This window comes from Martes martes (genome assembly GCF_963455335.1).
Source record: "Martes martes genome assembly, chromosome: 1".
Lineage (NCBI taxonomy): Eukaryota > Metazoa > Chordata > Mammalia > Carnivora > Mustelidae > Martes > Martes martes.
Window position 1 is genome coordinate 81462101 of NC_137888.1, and position 21603 is coordinate 81483703.

General features: G+C 39.4%; 1 protein-coding gene across 2 annotated transcripts in view; it reads right to left on the reverse strand.

Annotated features, from left to right (window-relative positions):
* Window positions 1-21603, reverse strand: part of VEPH1 (ventricular zone expressed PH domain containing 1) — a 228603-nt gene that overhangs the window by 102155 nt on the left and 104845 nt on the right. The window contains exons 7-9 of one of the 2 annotated variants that reach the window (XM_080818062.1): window positions 20064-20093; window positions 19873-19964; window positions 18808-19051 (exon numbers count right to left, since the gene is read on the reverse strand). In XM_080818062.1, coding sequence (XP_080674188.1) covers window positions 19003-19051; window positions 19873-19964; window positions 20064-20093 — 171 coding nt within the window. In that variant the 3' untranslated portion in view covers window positions 18808-19002. Of the gene's footprint in view, window positions 1-18807; window positions 19052-19872; window positions 20094-21603 lie in introns of those variants that run through there. The other variant, XM_080818061.1, reaches the window with a different exon arrangement.

A 21603-nucleotide genomic window follows, 5' to 3' on the forward strand; every position in this document is an offset into this window, starting at 1 on the left:
AAGATCCAATGGGACTTCTGGGGAAGATGATGGAGTAGGAAGATCCTAAGCTCACCTTGTCCCAAGGATACAGCTAGATAACACCCACATCAATGTAAATAACCCCAAAAATGACCTAAAGATTGGCAGAACAGAATCTCAACAGCTAAATGTAGAGAAAAGTCCACACTGAAGAGGGTAGGAAGGGTAGACACATGGTGGAGGCTAAATGGACCCATGGGACTGTCCAAGGAGGAAGGGAAACCATGGGCATGAAGAGAAGGAACAGAACCTCACAACAAGCACCCCAGGCTGGGAAACCCACACAAGTAAGATGAATCCCCATAACATTTGGTTTTGGAAACCACAAGGGACTAATTCTGTGAGTTCTTACAATGGGGGTTTAACACCTGGAACTTTAAAAATCAGCAGGCTCCACTCTGGGAGAGCCAGAGGGCAAGAGGAAACCAATTCCCTGCCATTAAAGAGACAGCACAACAAACAGCTCTGTAGAGATACAGCCCAGAAGTAGCAATTTGAAAAACGTTTGGGGTACCTGAGAAGATTTATTTACTAATCTTAGAGAATGTTCTGGAGGAGCAGACATCTTTAGGAGACTTCTCCAGGGACAAAGGAACTGACAAGCACAATTTCCCTCTCCTGCTCCCCAGCCTACACACATGAACACCTGTGGGAACCAGCACAGCATGACCACTCTCACCTAATTTGCTGGCAGCATGTCCCACCCCTGTGTTCTCCTGTAGACATGACCCCTTTAGTCCTGCTGCAGTTTTCTAAAGCAATTCAAGGTCCATTCCCACAACACTCCTGCATGAAGCATGTTAACACTATAAGTTCCACCCCCACATTCTCCTGCAAAACCACCCCCAATGGGCTGGGGTCAGGCATCTGGTCTGAATGCAGGCACTAACTGCTAATAAACCTTCTCAAGGGACAACATAGGAAAGCACATTGTTAATCAGTTCTACTGCATCTCTGGCAAATTCCTGGTACGACTCATCTCAAGACCAAGGCAGACCCAAACTGACCCAATAACAACACAGGTACCAAACACTGTCCACAATAGGCAAAGAGAGATGGGGCTGAAAGCAAAAGTGGCTCAGCCAAAGTAGCGGGGCACATTCAACACACATAGGAGACACCCATGAAGTAACATATTCTGATGAAGAAGGCACATTGCACTGCAGGGCACTACAGGACCTCTTCTTCATAAGGCCATTACTTTCAAGATCAGGAAATGCAGCTGACTTTCCCAACACATAGAAAGAGCACAAAGAGGAGCACCTGAGTGGCTCAGTCAATTAAGTGTCCAACTCTTGGTTTGGCTTAGGTCAAGATCTCACAGGGTCATGGGATTAAGCCTTATGTCGGGGGTCCATGCTCAGCTGGGAGTCTGCTTGAAAGATTCTCTAACTCTGCCCCTTCCCCCCATCAAATAAAGAAACCGTAAAAAAAAAAAAAAAAAAAAAAGGAGCATGAAGAGTTAGACAAAAGGAGGAGACAGGGGAATATGTTCCCAATGAAGACCAGGACAATGTCACAGGAAGAGAGCTAAATGAAATAGAGGTGAGTAATATGCCTGTTGGAGAATTGAAAGTAACGCTCATAAAGAAAGAAAAGAATAGAGGACCTCAGTGAAACCCTTAACAAAGAAATAGAAAACATAAGAAAGAACTAATCAGAAATGAAGAACTCAATAACTGAAAGTAAAAATACACTAGAGAGAATAAACAGTAGACTAGAAGAATCAGAAGAACAGATCAGCAACCCAGAATACAGAGTAATAGAAAGCAATCAAGCTGAAGAGGAGAGAGAAGAAATAATAATAATAATAAGAAGAAGAAGAAGAAGAAGAAGAAGAAGACGACGACGACGATGACGACAATGATTTAGAGAACTCTGCAACACCATCAAGCACAGTTACATTTAAATATAGGGATACCAGAAGGAGAAAAGTGGGAAGAAATTTTATTTGAGGAAATAATAGCTGAAAATTTCCCAGTCTGGGGAAAGAAACAGAAATCTGGAACAAATAGGCAAAGAGAACTCCCAACAAAATCAACCCAAGGAGTTCCACACAAAGACACTTAGTAACTTAAGTGGCAAAAAGTAGTGATAAAGAGAGAATTTTAAAAACAGCAAGGGGAAAGAAAACGTTACATACGAGGGAGTCTCTATAAGGTTATCAGCTGATTTTTCAGCAGAAACTTGGAAGACTAGAAGAGAGTGGCATAATATATTCAAAGTGTTGAAAGAAAAACCTCTAATTAAGAATACTCTATCCACCAAAGCTATTGTTCAGAATAGAAGAAGGAGATATAAACTCATGACACAAACTGAGGGTTCCTGGGAAGTGGGGGGGTAGAGATAGGGCAGCTGGGTTATGGACAGTGGGGAGGGTATGTGCTACGGTGAGTGCTGTGAAATGTGCAAGCCTGATGATCCACAGACTTATATCCCTGGGGCAAATAATACATTATATGTTAATTTAAAGAAAAAAGAAAAAAAAATCTGCTGGGAAAAAAAAGGGGGGGAGAGGTAAAGAGTTTTTACAAAAGTAAAAGGAATTCGTGACCACTAAATCAGTCCGACAAGAAATGTTAAAGGGGACTCTTTGAGCGGAAAGAAAAGACATAAGTAGGTGTAAGAAAAGTAGGAAGCACAAAAGCAGTAAAATTCATCTTATCTATAAAAATCAGTCAAGCAACTCAAAAAATAAAAGGATATAAAATTTGTCACTGTATACCTAAAATGTGGGGATAAAGGAGAAAAACTTGCTCAGATTTACAGGGTCATCAATTTAATATAGACCATTATATGCATAAGATATTATATACAGACATAATGGTACCCACAAATCAAAAACCAGTAATAGATATGCAATAACAACAAAAAAGGCAAGGAATCCAAGTGTATTACTAAAGAAAATCAGCAAGCCATGAGAGAGAAGAGCAAGAGAAGAAAGGAACAGAGAAAAACTGCAAAAACAACCAAAAAACAAATAACAAAATGGTAATAAATACATTCCTATCAATATTTACTTTGAATATAAATGGACTAAACACCCCAATCAAAAGACATAGAGTAATAGAGTGGATAAAGAAACAAGACCCATCCAAATATTGCCTACAAGAGACTTATTTCACACCTAAAGACACACCTACAGAATGAATATGAAGGGATGGAAAATCAGTTATCATGCAAATAGAAGTTGAAAGAAAGCCAGAGTAGCAATACTTACATAAAATAGACTTTAAAACAAAGACTGTAACAAGAGACAAAGAAACACACTATATAATCATAAAGGGAACAATACAACAAGAAGATTTAACGGTTGTAAATAACAGCTGTAAATATGCACCCAATGTGGGAACACCCAAATACAAAAAAGCAGCTAATAACAAATATAAATATGTCACTGATAATAATATAATTATTATTGGGGGTTCCTGGGTGGCTCAGTGGGTTAAGCCTCTGCCTTCAGCTCAGGTCATGATCTCAGTGTCCTGGGATCCAGCCCCACATCAGGCTTTCTGCTCAGCAAGGCGCCTGTTTCCCCTCTCTCTCTGCCTGCTTCTCTGCCTACTTGTGATCTCTCTGTGTGTGTCAAATAAATAAATAAAATATTTAAAAAATACAATCATTATTGTATTACGTATGTATGTATGTATGTATGTGATTTTAAAACTCCATGCACATCAGTGAACAGGTCATCCAAAAGAAAATCCACAAGAAAACAGTGACTTTGAATGACACATTGGACCAGAGGGATCTAACAGATATATTCAGAACATTCCATCTAGAGCAGCAGAATGCACATTCTTTTCAAGGGCACAGGGAACATTCTCCAGAATAATTCACATATTAGGCCACAAAAGAAGCCTCAACAAATTCAAAAAGACTGAAGTCATTCCACACATCTTTTCTGACCACAACACTGTGAAACTAGAAATCAACAATAAGAAAAATCTGGAAAGAACACAAATACATGGAGGTTAAATAACATGCTCCTAAACAATGAATGGGTCAACCTAGAATTCAACAAGAAAATAAAAAATATATATGTATACACAGAAGAAAATGAAAACACAACAGTCCAAAACCCTTAAGATGCAAGAAAAGTGGTTCCATAGCAATAAAGACCTACCTCAAGAAGCAAGGAAATCTCAAATGAACAACCTGATCTTACACCTAAAGGAGCTAGAAAAAGAAGGACAAACAAAACCCAAAACTGGTAGAAGGAAGGAAATGATAAAGATTAGAACAGAAACAAATGAAATATAAACTAAAACAAAACAAAACAAAACAAAAAGCAGTGGAACAGATCAATGAAGCCAGGCCCCGGTTCTTTAAAAAGAAAAACAATATTAATAAACCTTTAGCCAGAGTCATAAAGAGAGAGAGAGAGATATCAAACAAACTCTAACATTCAGAAATGAAAGAGGAGAAATAACAGCTGACAGCACAGAAATACAAAGGATTATAAGAGTATATTATGAAAACTTTATGCCTACAAATAGGACAACTTAGGGGGAAAAAAAAAAAGAATAAATTCCTACAACATAAAGCCTTCTAAAACGGACCCAGGAAGAAATAGAAAATGTGAAGAGACCAAATATTAGTAATGAAATTGAATCAGTAATCAAAGAACTCTCAACAAATAAGAGTCCAGAGTGCAGAGAGCATCAAAGGTAATTCTACCAAACATTTAAAGAAGAGTTAATACTTATTCTTCTCAAACTATTTCAAAAAAAAACAAAAGAGGAAGGAAAGTTTCCAAATTCATTCTATGAGGCTAGCATTATCCTGATACCAAAATACCAGATAAATACACTACAAAAAAAAAAAAAAAGAGGTCAATATCTCAGATGAATATAAATGCAAAAATCCTCACCAGAATACTAGGAAATGGAATCCAACAATACATTAATAAAATCATGCATCACAATCAAGTGGGATTTATTCATGGGATGCAACAGTAGTTCAATATTCATAAATCAATCAATGTGATACACACATAATCAAGTAATCAAGAGAAAGAATAAAAACTATATGATCATTTAAATAGATACAGAAAAGACATTTGACAAAGTATAACATCTATTCATCATTAAAATCTCCCACAAAGTAGGTTTAGAGGGAACATACCTCAACATAATAAAGGCCATATATGAAAAAACAGCAAACATCACACTCCATGGTAAAACACTGAGAACTTTTCCCCTAACATCAGGAATAAGACAAGGATAGTCAACTCTCATCACTTTTATTCAATATAATATTGGAAGTTCCAGCCACAGCAATCAGACAAGAAAAAGAAATAAAAGACATCCAAATTGGTAAGGAAGAAGTAAAGCATTCACTATTTGTAGATGACATGATACTACATATTAAAAAGTCTAATAATGCCACCAAAAAAAAAAAAAAACCCTACAACAAACCCTACTAGAACTGATAAATGAATTCAGTAAAGTCGAAGGATACAAAATCAATATACAGGAATCAGTTGCATTTCTATACAACAATAACAAAGTAGAAGAAAGAGAAATTTTTAAAAAATCCTATTTACAATTGCACCAAAACAATAAAATATGTAGGAATAAACTTAACCAAGAAGGTGAAAGACCTGTACTCTGAAAACTATGAAACACTGATGAAGGAAATTGAAGAATGACAAAAATAAATTGAAAGATATCCCATATTCATGGATTGGAAGAATAAATATTGTTAAAATATCCATACTTCCCAAAGCAATCTAGAGATTTAACGCCATCCCTATCAAATATCAATAGCATTTTTCTCAGAACTAGAACAAATAATCCTGAAACTGGTATGGAACCACAAAAGACTTGGAGCAACTTAAGTAATCTTGAAAAAGAACCAAACTGGAGGTATCACAATCCTAGTTTTCAAGATATACAACAAATCTATAGTAATCAAAACAGTATGGTACTGACACAAAAATAGACAAATAGATCAAAGGAACAGAATAGAGCCCAAAAGGAAACCCATGCTTATATGGTCCATTAATCTTTGACAAAGGAGACAAGAAGATGCAATAGGAAAGTCTCTTGAACAAACTGGATAACCACATGCAAAAGAATGAAACTGGACCAATTTCTCACATCATGCACAATAAACTCAAAATAGATTAAAGACTTAAAATGAGACCTAGAACCATAGAAGCCCTAGAAGAGAACACAGGTAGGATTTTCTCTGCCATCTGACATAGCAACATTTTTCTAGATGGGTCCCCTGAGGCAAGGGAAACAAAAACAAACATAAACTATTGGGGCTACACCAAAATAAAAAGCTTCTGTACAGTCAAGGAAACAATCAATAAAACTAAAAGGCAACCTGCTGAATGGGAGAAGATATTTGCAAATGACATATCCAGTAAAGGGTTACTGTCCAAAATATATAAAGAACTTATACAACTCAACACCAAACAAATAATCCAATTAAAAATGGGCAGAAGACATGAACAGACATTTCTCCAAAGAAGACATCCAGATGGCCAACAGACCCATGAAAAGATGCTCAACATCTCTCATTATCAGGGAAATGCAAATCAAAACCACAATGAGCTATCACTTAACACCTATCAGTATGGCTAAATTCAATACCCCAAAACAACAAGTGTTGGTAAAAATGTAGAGGAAGAGGAATTCTTTTGTACTGTTGTAGGAAAGCAAACTGGTACAGCCACTATGGAAAACAGTTTGGAGGTTTCTCAAAAAGTTAAAAACAGAAATACCATGTGATCTAGTAATTCTACTACTGGGTATTTACCCAAAGGTAAGAAAACATGGATTCAAAGATACATCCCCCCCTATGTTTATTACAGCATTATTTATAATAACCATATTATAGAAGCAGCCCAAGTATCCATCCATAGATGATTGATAGAAGAGTGATGTGTATATATTTATAATAGAATATTACTCACATCAAGTTTTTGAACTTTATTTCAGAAATGTCCATAGCTGGGATTATTAAAACTTAATGATTTTTTAAGGTATAAAGTACACTCAATATGCATACATTAGTTATTGAGCATTATGCAAATTTTAAAATCTAAAAACATATGACTTACTAGAGGAAGAATTTCTTACAAACTCACAATTTTTTTTCTTTCTACATAAAGCTCTGGGTTGTAACAACAGTTAACAGCATTTTCTTGCAAAAAACTTTGAATTTCATGTGATTATATTAAATGTTCCTGGATAATTTTATTGGATCAGTTTCTGGCTTTAAAGAAAAATTATATATATATAATATATATATAGGATATATATAGGATAATTATATTGGATCAGTTTCTGGCTTAAAAAAATTATATATATATATATTATATATATATTTTTTTACTTAGATCTTCATTTGCTTTTGTGTACTTTTTAATATCAATTTCCCTATCTATATAATAGGGAAAACAACTGTACTTAACTCAATGTTGTTGCAAAGATGAAATAACAGAATGAAGCTGTGTTCCTAACAGATAACACACTGCTCAAAAGATGTTAGATTTTATTAGTATGACTGTTATTATTAACTGATATTATTATTTTTATTTTTATTATTATTATTCCTTTGGAAACTTCATCAGCCTTGTCTGTCTTATGTTAGTAGTAGAGAACACATCAGTGGTCTGGACACAGGCAGACCAATATTCCATATCCTGGAGGGAATTAATGTCCCCTGGAGAGCGCCATGGCAACAGACTTTAGAAGAGGACAGTCAGCTCCCTTTCTCTGCCCCTGTCTCTAGTTACCAGGTGTTGGCTATAAAGCCAGCAGTCAGACCTCTTGTAGTTGGGGGCATGCCTTCTTTCATTCTCAGATTGCCTTGTAACATCCCTCGGAGGGGACTTTGGGCATGAGAGAAGTTATGGGTTATCCCTATACATTTACTCATCCCAAGAGGGGCAAGTCAGGTAGGTATTTTTAGGGTAGGGTTGCCTGGTAAAATACAGGATACCCAATAAAATTTGAATTTCAGATCAACAACCTAATTTTTTTGGTGTGAGTATACCCCTAGTGGGATATACTAAAAGTGTATAATACTATACTAAAATGATTATACCAAAAAAATTTTTGTTCTTTATCTGAAGTTCAACTGGGTGTCCTGTACTTCTATTTGTTAAATCTGTCTGGGGTAAATCCCTGCTGCTTGGTGGGCAGGGACCTGTATTGATCATCTTTGTTTCTTTGGATTTGGCACAATGTTTGACACACATAGGTACCTGAAGTGTTTGTTGATTAAATGAACACCGATCACCTTGGTTTCCTAAGCCAGCCTACCCTCTGGGTCCCCAAACCTCCTGAGTTCTACTAGATGTCCATGAGGCACTGGCCACTTCTCCTGGCTTATAAGGGGTAAAGGGTGGGGTGGTATCATTTGGTAAATATCAAATGTAGAGAAGCAGAGAGCAAGAGTAGGAGTAAAATGAGGGATTTGCAAAAGGCCAAATAGGCAGAGTGAAGAAATGACAATAAAATATCTGGGCCAGAGAAGTGATCGCTATGTATGAGGTTGATGAGCATTACTGAGAAGTAGAATTCTTGCCACAAAGACTTTCTTTTATACAGTCTTCCTTGTTTTCATGATTTGGAGCTTCGTTAACTTAGAAGTCAGGGGCAAGGGGTGGTCATGAAGAGTCACCAAGGCAGCCAGAGCCACAAGACAGACCAAAGAGAACTTTTTGTCACTGGTCATCGAACCACCTGGGTCTTGTTACAGAATTTTGCTGGCAGGGAGTTAGGACACGTTTTGGTTCCAATAGGTTGGAAGGTCAGGAAACGGTAGACAGAAGTTTGAGTTTAGAGTAAACATTCATGCTCCTTCACTTTTCCTAGATTTTAAATTTGGTCTAAAAAGACAGGAGAGAATTTGTTCAGGACCAAAATCTTTTCTGGAGACAAACTCTTTTTTCCTTGGAGAGCAAGGAAATGCTTCACAAATGCAAAAGCGTGGATGAAGCCATGGGTCCTGAGTGTGTTTACTTCTCGGGGGGTGGAGGTAGGGGCCAGTGGGTTGGGCTCATGCAGGGGGTTGTTATTTCTCTTCCATTTGTCATTTTTAACTCCAGAGGTAATTTTACAGAAATCTTTGTCAGAGTTCTATAATCCCCTAAATATTAACTTGGCTTTAACTCAACACGCCACATTTAAGAGGCTCAGATGATTTCCAGTCTGAACAGTTTCTGGTCTTTTTGCCAAAGTAAAGTTTTTAAAAGCACCTCTAGGGATGCTCAGGGGTAGGCCAATTACCTCCCTCTGGTGTGAGCATGACTCCCCTTGGAAACAAATTAGCCCTTGGGCAGCTAGCTCACTGCTCTCACTAAGACTAAAGATGAGACTATGAAGCTGGCAGGGGTGGAGAGACTGGCAGCCTCTCTTCCTGGCTCCTTAGGTCAAAGAAAAATAATGTTAGTTAAAGTTTGATGATCTTGGCTATGATCCCATGTCCAGAATATGTACTCCTGCAAAGTTCAGTTTGTTAGAAGAGAAGTAGAACATGATGGATCAAATCCACAATGGAGTCCTAATCTTAGGATGTCGTGTTCCTTCCTCTTCAGCAATTTCTTGGCTCATCAGTCATCATAAGAATGACAGAGGATCCCCCAGCTCCACAGCGCTCTTCTGTTTTGGGACTGTAAGAAGTAAACAGTGCTGGAACAGCCACACTCCAATACTATGGGAAAGGACAATGACAAGTCTGGGTCTTGGTACTCTAGTCTGCTTCTGACCTGCTTCATGGTTAAGACCAGAGACCAGTAGATGCCTGGTTATATGGGGACCAGTCACTCCACTGGTACAACTTTGCCTCAAATGAAACAACTCTATGGTTTATTTCATTCACACAAGATATTTTTAAAGAGTTCTCAAAAAGATATGGTTGTGGGGAAATGAACTGAACATAGTCTTACAGGGAAGGTTTGTGACTCTAATTTCCTGTTTATTTGTGATGTGGTAAATGCCTTTATAAATCTAAGTCTCATTTTTGTCCTATAAAAATGGGGTTAATGATAGAGTACCAACAGATTGTTGAAAGCATTATATGATGGATTTGACAGTGTAGCGCACACAGAATGGGCATAAAAAAGTCAAATGGCAAAACCCTGGGTGGCTGCTAGGCTGTGTGGACATGTGACACCAAAAGAAGGTGGCTTATGTAGGTGATACCAAACCTGGAAGATGAGCTTCTCTTGCTCACAGCTGGGGGGACCATACAATGCTCTTACTCCCACAGCATCTTAAAGAGTACAGACAAAAGGGTAGTGAACTTTGCTACTGGGATGCAGAAATATTTGGTTAAAAACAACAACAACAACAACTCTGTACAGTAAGCATAAATTCTGAGCAATTGTAGACAAAGAATTCCTTGCAGTTAGAAGAAAAATTGAAAGCCCTGAGGAAGTGACTGTTCTAACACAGATGCTCAGCCATTTGCTTACTTTTCATTCAGCCCACAGGAGAGAGAATGGAATATGGAAAAAGGATGAGCAAAAAGTGCAAAGCCTCTGCCCTCAAAGTGGGCTCACAGGGCCAGCAGTGTCAGTATCACCTTGCAAGTTGTGGAGAGGCAGAAATTCAAGAGCCACCCCAGATCCAATGAATCAGAATGTGCATTTTAACACAATCCCAGGGTACCCCACTGGCACATTAAAGTTTGAGAAGCAAATGGCCTAGACAATGAAAGAACAGAATCTGAATGAGACCAGGATCCGGGCATTCCCCTTGAAAATGCTGAGAAGGGTTTCACTAATTCTGCAGCGAGGTGAGACTTAACCCATGCATTACTTGGAGTTGGTGATGCATTACTTGGAGTTGGTGTGTGGTAAACTGTATGTGGTTCCCATCTCATAGCTTTGTCTTCCTCAAGCCACTGGAGGTCTTTATCGATTCTAAGGTAAATGTACCTTGTCAGTTTGGCCATTGTGCGAGGTTCAGATGTGTCCTAAGTCTTTAGTCGGGATTCCCAGGACTAGAGTGGGCAGGCCAGCCTTAACAGAAGGCTGCTGGGTCCTAACACATTGTCATCTGGATGTGACACAAGTTACAAAAGCACTTTGTCAACTATAAAGGAACATAAAGATGTGAAGTAGTAATGTCATTACAACACTTTGAATCAGGAGTAAGAACTGTAAAAACAACATGCTCCTCTTTTTCTAGACTAACATTACTGTCTTGGGGATGTAAGTGGGTAACGGGGTTAAAGTGAGGGCATCCACCATGAAAATGCAATCATGGGGCCTGCAGAGGAAAAAAGTAGAGATACCGTCACTTGCCAGCTTTTGACACCGGAAGAACAGGAAAATGACTAAGTATTCCTTTTTGATACACCCTCACAGAGGTTCCACCACAAATATGATCTCTTGTCCCATTTTTAATTGGTTGAAATGGATAGCTACCTAGAAATGGGGTGATACAGTCAGTCAAAACATACCACTGACTGAGCAGGGAACAGAACACTACACAAAATGCTGTGATTCAAACACTGTCTACCTAGAATTCAGCATTTGCCTATAGCCCAGTCTAGCCAACAGCCTTCACCCTAATATAAAGTCCACCTTTTGCCTCGTGGTAAAACTGAATACCATTAAGAACTATTTTTCCCACAATAGTTGATCTCCGTCATGGCTGAAGTGTTGTGTTCACTCTCTCTCATTTATTAAAGCTCTTTAGGTCCCAAAGGAAGGTTTGGAGAGCAAAATATTAGTAACTGAAGAGAGTTCCAAGCTTTGCCTGGGTTCAGCTGCATTGAAGATCTAAAGCAATGATTCTCAAACTACCTGTGGCACAGCACAAGCTGTTTGATAATTTAATTTTCAGATGTCACAGACCAATATTTTTGTGAAATACCATAAAAATAAATCACCAGAGAAATAAAAGGAAGAAAACAAAGACATACAGTGTATAAGCCCGCTGATCATTCATTGGATGTTGCACCAATGTCAATTGCTATAAAAGTTCTAAACTCTTATTTTCAATCTCTGTAGTAACCTTGTCACAGGTTAGTAAGGAATAGTTTGCAGACTGGTGTTGGTTCATGAGCTACGGTTTCAGTAGCTCTGGCATAATGGACATGTAAGGGAAAGCACCTACGATAATGCCCACCTGGAACAGAGTATTAATGCTAACAGTTAATACTTAGTGAGGGCTTTCTATGAATGAGCCACTCACCGTTCAAGTTTGCTGCACGTATTACTTCTTACATAATCCAGTGAGGCAAGTCCTATTACTATCTCCGTTTACAGATGGAGAAGCTTAGGCACAGAGGAGTCCAGGAACTGAAGGTCGACAAGTAAACCCAGCTGGAAGTATCTTTCTCCAGAGTACACCCATGTGACATTTGCTCTCCCACTGCCTCCATGAAGCTGTTTGGTTCAGGTTGCATCTGAATCTACCCCAGGAGTAAATAATACATATAATGGCATTGGTGATAATGCAGTCTCCAACAGATGTCATTGTACCCTCACATCTCTGAGTAACATCCTATGGGAGTAGACACCAGAACAGAGATGGCATATAATCAGTGAACAACCCTTCACAGGGATCTGAAAAATGAATTTTGGCATCCCCTATAACCAAAACTGAAAAGGTGTTCAGCACTCAGGAAATGGGATGTGAATAGCAAACTCAGAGTTCAATTATGGTTGATCCCAAAAAGGAGCTGGAGAGGGTTACCTCTCCTGCAAGAGGCTATAGAGGGTCAAGTCCTTCCCACCTCTTCTTCCACAAGTGCATTTTTTCCTTTTCTCCAGGCTAAAGCTTTGGTGTTTCCTGTCTTGTTTGAAATAGGAAGCCAAGCCGTAGGAGCTTGATGAAAAGCTCTTTCCCTTTTTGGTTGTGTCTTGTGTTTTTAAACACTTCTGTATTACAGGCCAGGATCCCCTGCCTAAGCTGCAATTGCCCAGGCTCGCACTCCTTAGCAGGGCTGCCCCACCTCCCATCTCCACCCCTCTTTGTCCACACTTCCAGAGCCAGCCCCTCTCGGGCCTAGCCCTCCTTGGGCTTGCTTCATTGTCTCCGAAGCTGATAATGATGTCTCCCACCTCCATCTCTTGCTGATAAACGAATTCCTGAAATACCTTTACAGACCTTCACATCACCATAAATGCTGCTTTAAGGAAGGACAAATGGTGGAGTAAATGAACAACACATGGAACATAAATGGTACCACATGTCAGACTTAATCTCCTCGGTGAGAAGAGGGGTGAAAAACCCCAAAGCCCTTCCTTCCCTATGCATGGAGTAAAACAGCCACAGCTACTGCCACAAATAGCTGTTACAATTCACTTTTTAGACAATGGCCAGCGTAGAACTCTCTAGAATGAAAAGATATACTGTTTTTTTATTAAAACTCTGGTTACCTTGGTGGGGCGAAATTACATTCAGCTTTCCCTAAGCAGGGGGCAATGCTGACCAGAATATCACATGTTTTTAATTATGATCCTGAACCTCCTCATATTCCCTGAGCCAACAGTTGCTCTCAAAGAATCAATTTCTCTTTGTAAAAACATGTCTTGCCTAAAAAAAGTGGGAACTCTTATAAGCATTTTTAAGACTCTGTTTTCCTTCTATAGAGCACAGGCTATGAATATGAGCTCTCTCAAGTATGGGGGGAGACTAGAGGGGCCCACAAAAAGATAGCTAACACTTCAGGGCATGACCGTTGGTGCAGGGGTGTGGAATGGCGGTATGAACTGTAGTGGCTCAGAGGAGAGAAGGTCAGAGTGGGCAGGGATGGGTGGGGAACACCTCCTGGGGAAGTAGTACCAAAATGGAGTCTTAGAGAAGGGAAACCTTCAAAGGGAAAGGAGGGAGGAAGTGAGCATTCCAGAAGATATTGATAAAGGTTAGGGAAGTATCACTTTAGGGAGGAATAGGCAAAAGTCATCCTTGACAATCCTTTAACATTTTTCTGAATTATCCATGAAGTACTGTGAGCACTGTGAATCTCACCCACACTGACATTTGAGATCTACTGGACTACGGCAGGAAATTCTATGAGCTGATGTCTGGGCATTTGCACTATTGCCCCTGCAAGAACTACCAAAGACCTAGAGGGGAGTAAGGATTGGATAGAGAACGCTCCTTTATTTTCACCTGTCCACAAGATTCACTCCATTACACTTGAAAGGGAAGCCTCTGTCATCCTAATACATATCCAAAGACTTTGCAGTTGTGAGGATTAAACAGTATAACATAGTTGAAAGCCCTTAGCCCAAAATCTGTCATGTGGTAGGAACTAGTTAAAGGCATGGTCAGACCTACGGATAACATCCTCTTTTGCAAAGTTGGAAAGAACCTGGCCCCTGCTCTCTGAGATTTCTGTTGTGGAACCAGTAAAAAGCCACCACTCTCAACCTCTTGGGCAATGCCTTCAGGGACTGTGTAGTACACCAGGGGTAGGTTCTGACGTGATCCCCAGGGTATCAAGATGGGAACTCTGGAACACAGGTGGCAAAAGGTCTCACATTTTGAAAAGGGTCTTTGCAGGCCTTGTTGCTTGGCTACACATTCAGGCCACGCGCCGACTCAAATCCTTGGTTTTCCCCTGTAATCCACTTCTTTGATGTTTATTGCATGAAATTTAGGATAAACCAAAACTCTGGGGACACGCCAAGAAGGATAGATTTCCTGGAGTCATTCCTTATGGACATCATCTCCTTATTCTGTTTTCCCTTCATTCTCCCTAACACACTGTTGTTGTTGTTGTTGTTGTTGTTTTTTGTGTTTTTTTTTTTTTTTGCCTTCCCTCCATTGTGTCATCTCTTTCCATTTATATCAAAATCAGATTTATACCTACCCATTTTGTTTTGGTCATAATTTACCTTTCATTCCCCCTCCCCCCAACCCCTGGGCTTGATTCTTAGAAACAAAGAATCAACACAAAATCTCACCACTACTACCACCATTACCACCAAAACAACAAAAGAACATATCACCCACTGAACCAAGCCAGAGGTCTGGGAAAGCTTTAGCCACATGCTTCACATTAAAACTTTTCTTATAAGCAACTCTTTCCCCTCCACAACTTGAAGGCTTTGGCTAGGGTTTGAAAACTGGATTGGAGAGAATTGTAAATACACACACACACACACACACACACACACGCACACACACACCCCACCCAGGCCTGGGATTTGGGGCTGTGTGCAGGTGCGCTTCCTCCTTGTCCTCTGCTTTCCCTAGGTCTTTTCCCACTGCCATCCTTTCATCCTGTCTTTTCTCAATTCGCCTATTGACCCCCTGCCAACCCCTGTTTCTTTTCATAATTTCCATCCCTCCAAGTTTCAATCCCCAACTGGTGCCTGAGCCTAACCACCTACTAAGACAACTTGTGACAAACTGTCCCCAAATCTGTTGGTGCCTGATTAGAGCAGTCTCCCTGGAACCACATGCACTGGGCAAAGGTGTCTTCTAGTCCAGTGACCACCTGAAGGCTCGGCCAGCACACAGTTGCCTGGAGCTCACACTCTCCTTCTACACATCCTCTGGGTCCTGGTTGGCATAAGGTTCAATGGTTAGTGGCTGCCCAGAAGGCTACCTAGGGCTCCCAAGATTCTGAAAGGTTTAGATCCTTTCTCTTATCTTGTTACTTTCATTTTTAATCCATAATTGCTGTTACCTCTTCTTGCTTCCCCAGAATTAGTTTCAAAATCTAAATGCTTTGCTTGGCTCTCCTGTTATTTAGCTCCTGTTGGTTTATTGTTTAGATATAAACGTTCTTTCTAAAACATGCAAATAAGAAAAGTGCAAGTGTGTTACCTAGTGCATCTAATAAAACTCACCCAATTAATTCAGAATGACTTGGCACAAAGAAGGCTCCTGTCTGCTTCAGTTTTTCATTCTCCCTAGGATGCTAATTGTTTTTCTTCTGATAATCTTGTATTTTTGGCCTGAAGTCTAAAATCTGGCCTGCTGGGCTATGTGTCAGATTTGTAAATTAGATGACATCTGTTTTGAATATTATCATCTTTTATTTTCTTTCAAACTCTCTTCACTTATTCATTTCCCCTTTAATTGTAAGGATCACACTTTGCTGCGTGCTTGAGACAAAAGTGTAGACCTTTCTTCTTTGGGGGACACAGATTAAAATTACTAAAGCTAAGTGGTCACAGTGAAAGCTATTTAGGAAAAAGGTGTTGGGAGAGAAGCCTTAGCAACTATCCCATAGAGGATGAGCAGCTAATATATAAAAGGCTGGCTGTCCACACCAGCGTTTTGAGGTTCCCACTGAATAATTACAATCAATTAGAAGGAGATTGACAGTGAGTGTTGAATACTGGCAAAGTGAGTATTTTGAATCGAGAAAAGTAGAGGTAGTGGGGATGGTGGTGGTGGTGGTACATGGGATGAGTGGTGACATTTTTATTTCTTTACATTTAATTTCTCTTTGTGTGTTTTTCCCCCAGAAAAATAATAAAAGGAGGAGAAACTTAAATGCATTCTCATACCTACAGATTCATATTTTAATAGTAAAATCTAATGTATATATATACGTGTGTGTGTGTGTGTGTGTGTGTGTGTGTGTGTATCTTAAAATCTTCTTTTCATGGGGAAATTTTTTATTGCTAACTGGGTTGGGCCTACTTATTAAGGATAAATTTTCTTGTTAGAATGCCCAAGGTAACACCCTTGTGTAACATGTTTTTCCTTTATATAAATATTTTTCACAAATATACTCTTGCAGATGCCAACTAGCTTCTTGCAACTTTGAATTTGCAGAGGCAATAGAGAGCATATAGAACACTGGCCAGAACGTGTGCCTAAGCTTTCACATCTGATACACACGTCGCTCATCATTGGAAGAAGAAATAAGCAGGCTGGCTATGCACAGAATTCAAAATGTCTCCAGGATATAAACCACATTTCTAAAACCACATCATCATGAAAATTGGCCAACAGTGACTTTGTGCTTGTATAGAAATGACAAATCACCCCTTCATGATGCTGGCCTTGGATTTCTTGGATACTACTGTGTTTAGGCTGTTGCTAGGCCAGTCATGGGTCTATAAAAATACTGTTTTTGAATAGAATATGTATATAAGAGCAGTTCTCAAGTGTAAGCAATTTTTGTCTCTCAGGGGACACTTAGCAATGTCTGGATACATCTTTGGTTGCCACAGCTGAGGGGGAGGACTCCTACCAGCATCTATTGGGTAGAGTCCAGGGATACTGGCAAATATTATATAAGGCACAGGACAACCCCATAACCAAGGATCAATGAGCCTAAATCTCAATAGTACCAAGATTAGAAACCCTAGTTTGTAGGCATTTATATATTGAACCAGCCAACAACAGATCAAAACTATGGCATTGAGAGCAAAAGGGCAGTTACAAGAAAGCAGTCTTCTTTGGATGAATAGCTATTACTGACTTTGATGACCCTATTGGTCAGATAATACTCTTTGTGTAGAGTGGACTAAGAGATCCTTCCATTTGGACTTCCCTCCTGCTCCTCTTTTCATGGTTGTTAGCATCATCTTCCATGAGTAAGCAGTCCCTCAAACTATGTATCTCTGGGCTTTATCCATAATCTTCCCCTTCTCCTCACCCTACCTCTTGTTGGTAATCAGTTCCTCATAATTCTGCTTTCCTCATTATAATGATACTCCCTGACTTCTTTGGCCCTTCACTACCACTTTAGTCCAGGCTCCCCTCACAACTGAAAGAGCCTGTTTATTAAGGTTCCAACGATCCCATCCTGGTCACTCTCTTGCCATCTTGCTGCTCCAGCCAAATCCATTCAGTGCTCCACAGCTTTAGCTGCTTCCTCATTTCCCTGGTCCTACAGGGAAGAGACATTTATCAAGGACCTATCTGCTAATTTCTCTGTTGGGATCTGTGGTCATTCTCTGGATTAAAGCCTCCATATTGCTGAAGGGATGAACGCCTCGCTTCTTGACACAGCAGGTAAAAGCTTCTGATAATGTCTCACCTGACATTTCAGCTTACTCCCCCACCCTGCCCTGACGTACTTGCTCCAACCACAATGAATCAATGGCTTTTCCTTAGTTGGGGTCACACACTCTTAAACCTCTGTAACTTTGTCCATGTTGTTCCCTGTATTTAAAATACCCTTTCTACCCTTTTCTGAAGAACTCTCATTCATCCTGTGCAACTTCATCTAGTACCTAGAGAAATGCCTGGCCCATGAAGCTGCTCAATAAATATGGAATGAAATTAAATTTTACCTTCTCTCTAAAACATTCTATAATTTCCTGGCTGTTAGTCAGTACATCTCTCATGCTCCACAGCCCGTTGTATGCACTTCTACCAAAATCTCCTTGCATACCTTTGAGGGAAGGGATGGTGTCTTATGTCTCTTGGAACCACAGACTCTGTGCCAAACTGGACATAAAGTGACCCTGATGATTAAATGCTTACTTCTTATGTTTTTGGAATCCTTAATTCACACTGGAAATGGTATGCATCATTTGATATCCCCAAAACTCACAAAATTTGACACTGGTCTCCAATGAGCCCTGCCCCTGCTCTAGAACCGAATACCCTCAAGTCCATGGTGTGAAGATAAAGTCTGAGTCTGTCCTCTATCACCTAGTCACTGTTTAACCTTGGGAAGACATTTAACACCTCTCACCTCAAAAATAGAAGTATTTTTTCTTTTGTAAAATAGGAATAATGATATCTGCTTTTCTTACCTTGTGGAGCAGTCATGAGGATCAAATAAGAGTACATGTTGGAAACTGTTTTTTAACTTCTAAGGGTTATAAAACTTTCCAAGTGCTTCCCTATTCAAAATATAGCAAAATAAAATACAACACCTCTTTTAATCTTACATGATCTTTATTTTTTTTTCAAAAATTTTTCCACAAACTTTGGCCAGTTTGATGCATTGTATCCACTCTCTCTCTTCAACCCCAGGAATTCTGTTTTCTATACACCCATATCACTGGTGGTTCATTCATCACAATTTTCAATAATTTCCCATGGACACTCTTCTGTCCTTCCCTCACTGGACTTGACTTCAGTCCATCTCTCCCTGAGACATTCTCTTCATTAGAATCAGTGGATTCCTGAAACATGGATTCTGATAATATCCTGCCATGTATAAAACCCCACAATGATTCTTCATAGCCTACAGAGTAAAATTCAAACTCCTTAGGAAGGTGTCAAGCCCACCATCCTGCAGTCTCTGCCTACCACTTCATTTGCATTACCTAATGTTACTCTCCTAACACATATCCTACCCATATAAAATGACTTCTGTTTCTAGGAAGTGTTGTGCTCTTTCATATGCTGCCCAAAAGACAGCCTGGTGCAATCTGGTCATCTTTTAGGACTTGGTTCAAAATATCATCTCTTCTGGGAAGCCTTCCCTAATCTAAATTTTCTATTTCTCTTCATTCCATGCAGAAGTAGATATCCCTATCCTTATGTCCCCAGACTCCATGACCACATCTTGATTAAGCATGACCTTCCCACTATTCTCTAGTTACCACTTAAATATTTATTTCCTCTACTAGACAATGAGATCTATGGGTACAAGAAATATGTTTTATTTCTCTATATATGTCTAGCTTCTAGCAGAATTCCTGGTAAAAGCAAGCAATTGCTAAGTGCTTCTTGACTAAGTGAGTGATATAAGCATTATTTGTACTATATTCTTATTCCTTTGTCACATTTTGTGTACTTTTTAGAAATTTTTGTTTGTTTGTTTCAGTCTGGTTTTCACAAATTTAGAAAAAATTCTGGCAGATGCTATAATTTACTCAGAAGCTATTCTGCATTGAGATAGTGGGTTTGGTTTTCTTTGGGAAGTTGAGTGCCTACTGTCTGTGCTATACCTCTGTGGGTTTATGACATGTCCCTGATGTACACAGGAGCTCCTGCTCACCTGCTGCTTCTGGCCTTGGCAGTTTCCAGTTGTTGGGTAAGGAGCCTTGCAATCGTGGTGAAGCTGTTGCTCATGCGGAAGATATCTCTGCTCTGAGGGCCCAGGATGGAGGAGAAAGCATCAGTGATACTCTTAATCTCCAGCAGGAGAATATGATGAAATGAATGTTCCATGTTGGCCAACTGACTCACCAGGAAAGGCAGGCAGCTCCTGGCTCTCTCCTGCCAAAAACAATGAAAAACAGTGTGCACTGTTGGTGGGAACATAAAGTGGTACAGTTAAAATGGAAAACAGTATGGAGGTTCCTCAAGAAATGAAAAAATATAACTACCCTATGGCCAGCAATCCCACTTCTAGGTATTTATCCAAAGGAAACAAAATCAAAGCGAAATTAAGAAGTCGATCCCATTTACAATTGCACCAAAAACCATAAGATACCTAGGAATAAACCTAATCAAATAGGCAAAGAATCTGTACTCAGAAAACTATAAAGTACTCATGAAAGAAATTGAGGAAGACACAAAGAAATGGCAAAATGTTCCATGCTCATGTATTGGAAGAACAAATATTGTGAAAATGTCTAAAAGCAATCTACACATTTAATGCAATCCCTCCCAAAATACCATCAATTTTTTTCAAAGAAATGGAACAAATAACCCTAAAATTTATATGGAACCAGAAAAGACCCATGAATAGCCAGAGGATAGTTGAAAAAGAAAGCCAAAGTTGGTGGCATCATAATTCCAGACTTCAAGCTCTATTACAAAGCTATCATCATCAAGACAGTATGGTACTGGCACAAAAACAGACATATAGATCAATGGAACAGAAGAGAGCCCAGAAATAGACCCTCAACTCTATGGTCAACTAATATTTAACAAAGCAGGAAATAATGTCCAATGAAAAAAGGACAGTCTCTTCAACAAATGGTGTTGGGAAAATTGGACAGCCACATGCAGAAAAATGAAACCGGACCATTTCCTCACACCACACAAAAACAGAGTCAAAATGGATGAAAGACCTCAATGTGAGACAGGAATCCACCAAAATTCTTGAGGAGAACACAGGTAGAAACCTCTTCGACCTCAGCCACAGCAACTTCTTCCTAAAAACATCCCCAAAGGCAAGGGAAGCAAGGGTAAAAATGAACTATTGGGACTTCATCAAGATCAAAAGCTTTTGCACAGCAAAGGAAACAGTCAAAAAAACCAAAAGACAACTGACAGAATGGGAGAAGACATTAGCAAATGACATATCAGATAAAGGGCTAGTATTGAAAATCTATAAAGAACTTACCAAACTCAATACCCAAAGAACAAATAATCCAATCAAGAAATGGGAAGAAGACATGAACAGACATTTCTGCAAAGAAGACATCCAGTGGCCAACAGACACATGAAAAAATACTCCACATCACTCGGCATCAGGGAAATACAAATCAAAACCACAATGAGATACCACCTCACACCAGTCAGAATGGCTAAAATTAACAAGTCAGGAAATGACAGATGTTGGCAAGGATGCGGAGAAAGGGGAACCCTCCTACACTTTTGGTGGGAATGCAAGCCAGTGCAACCACTCTGGAAAACAGCATGGAGTTTCCTCAAAGAGTTGAAAATAGAGGTACCCTATGATCCAGCAATTGCACTACTGGGTATTTACCCTAAAGATACAAATGTAGTGATCCAAAGGAGCACGTGCACCCAAATGTTTATAGCAGCAATGTCCACA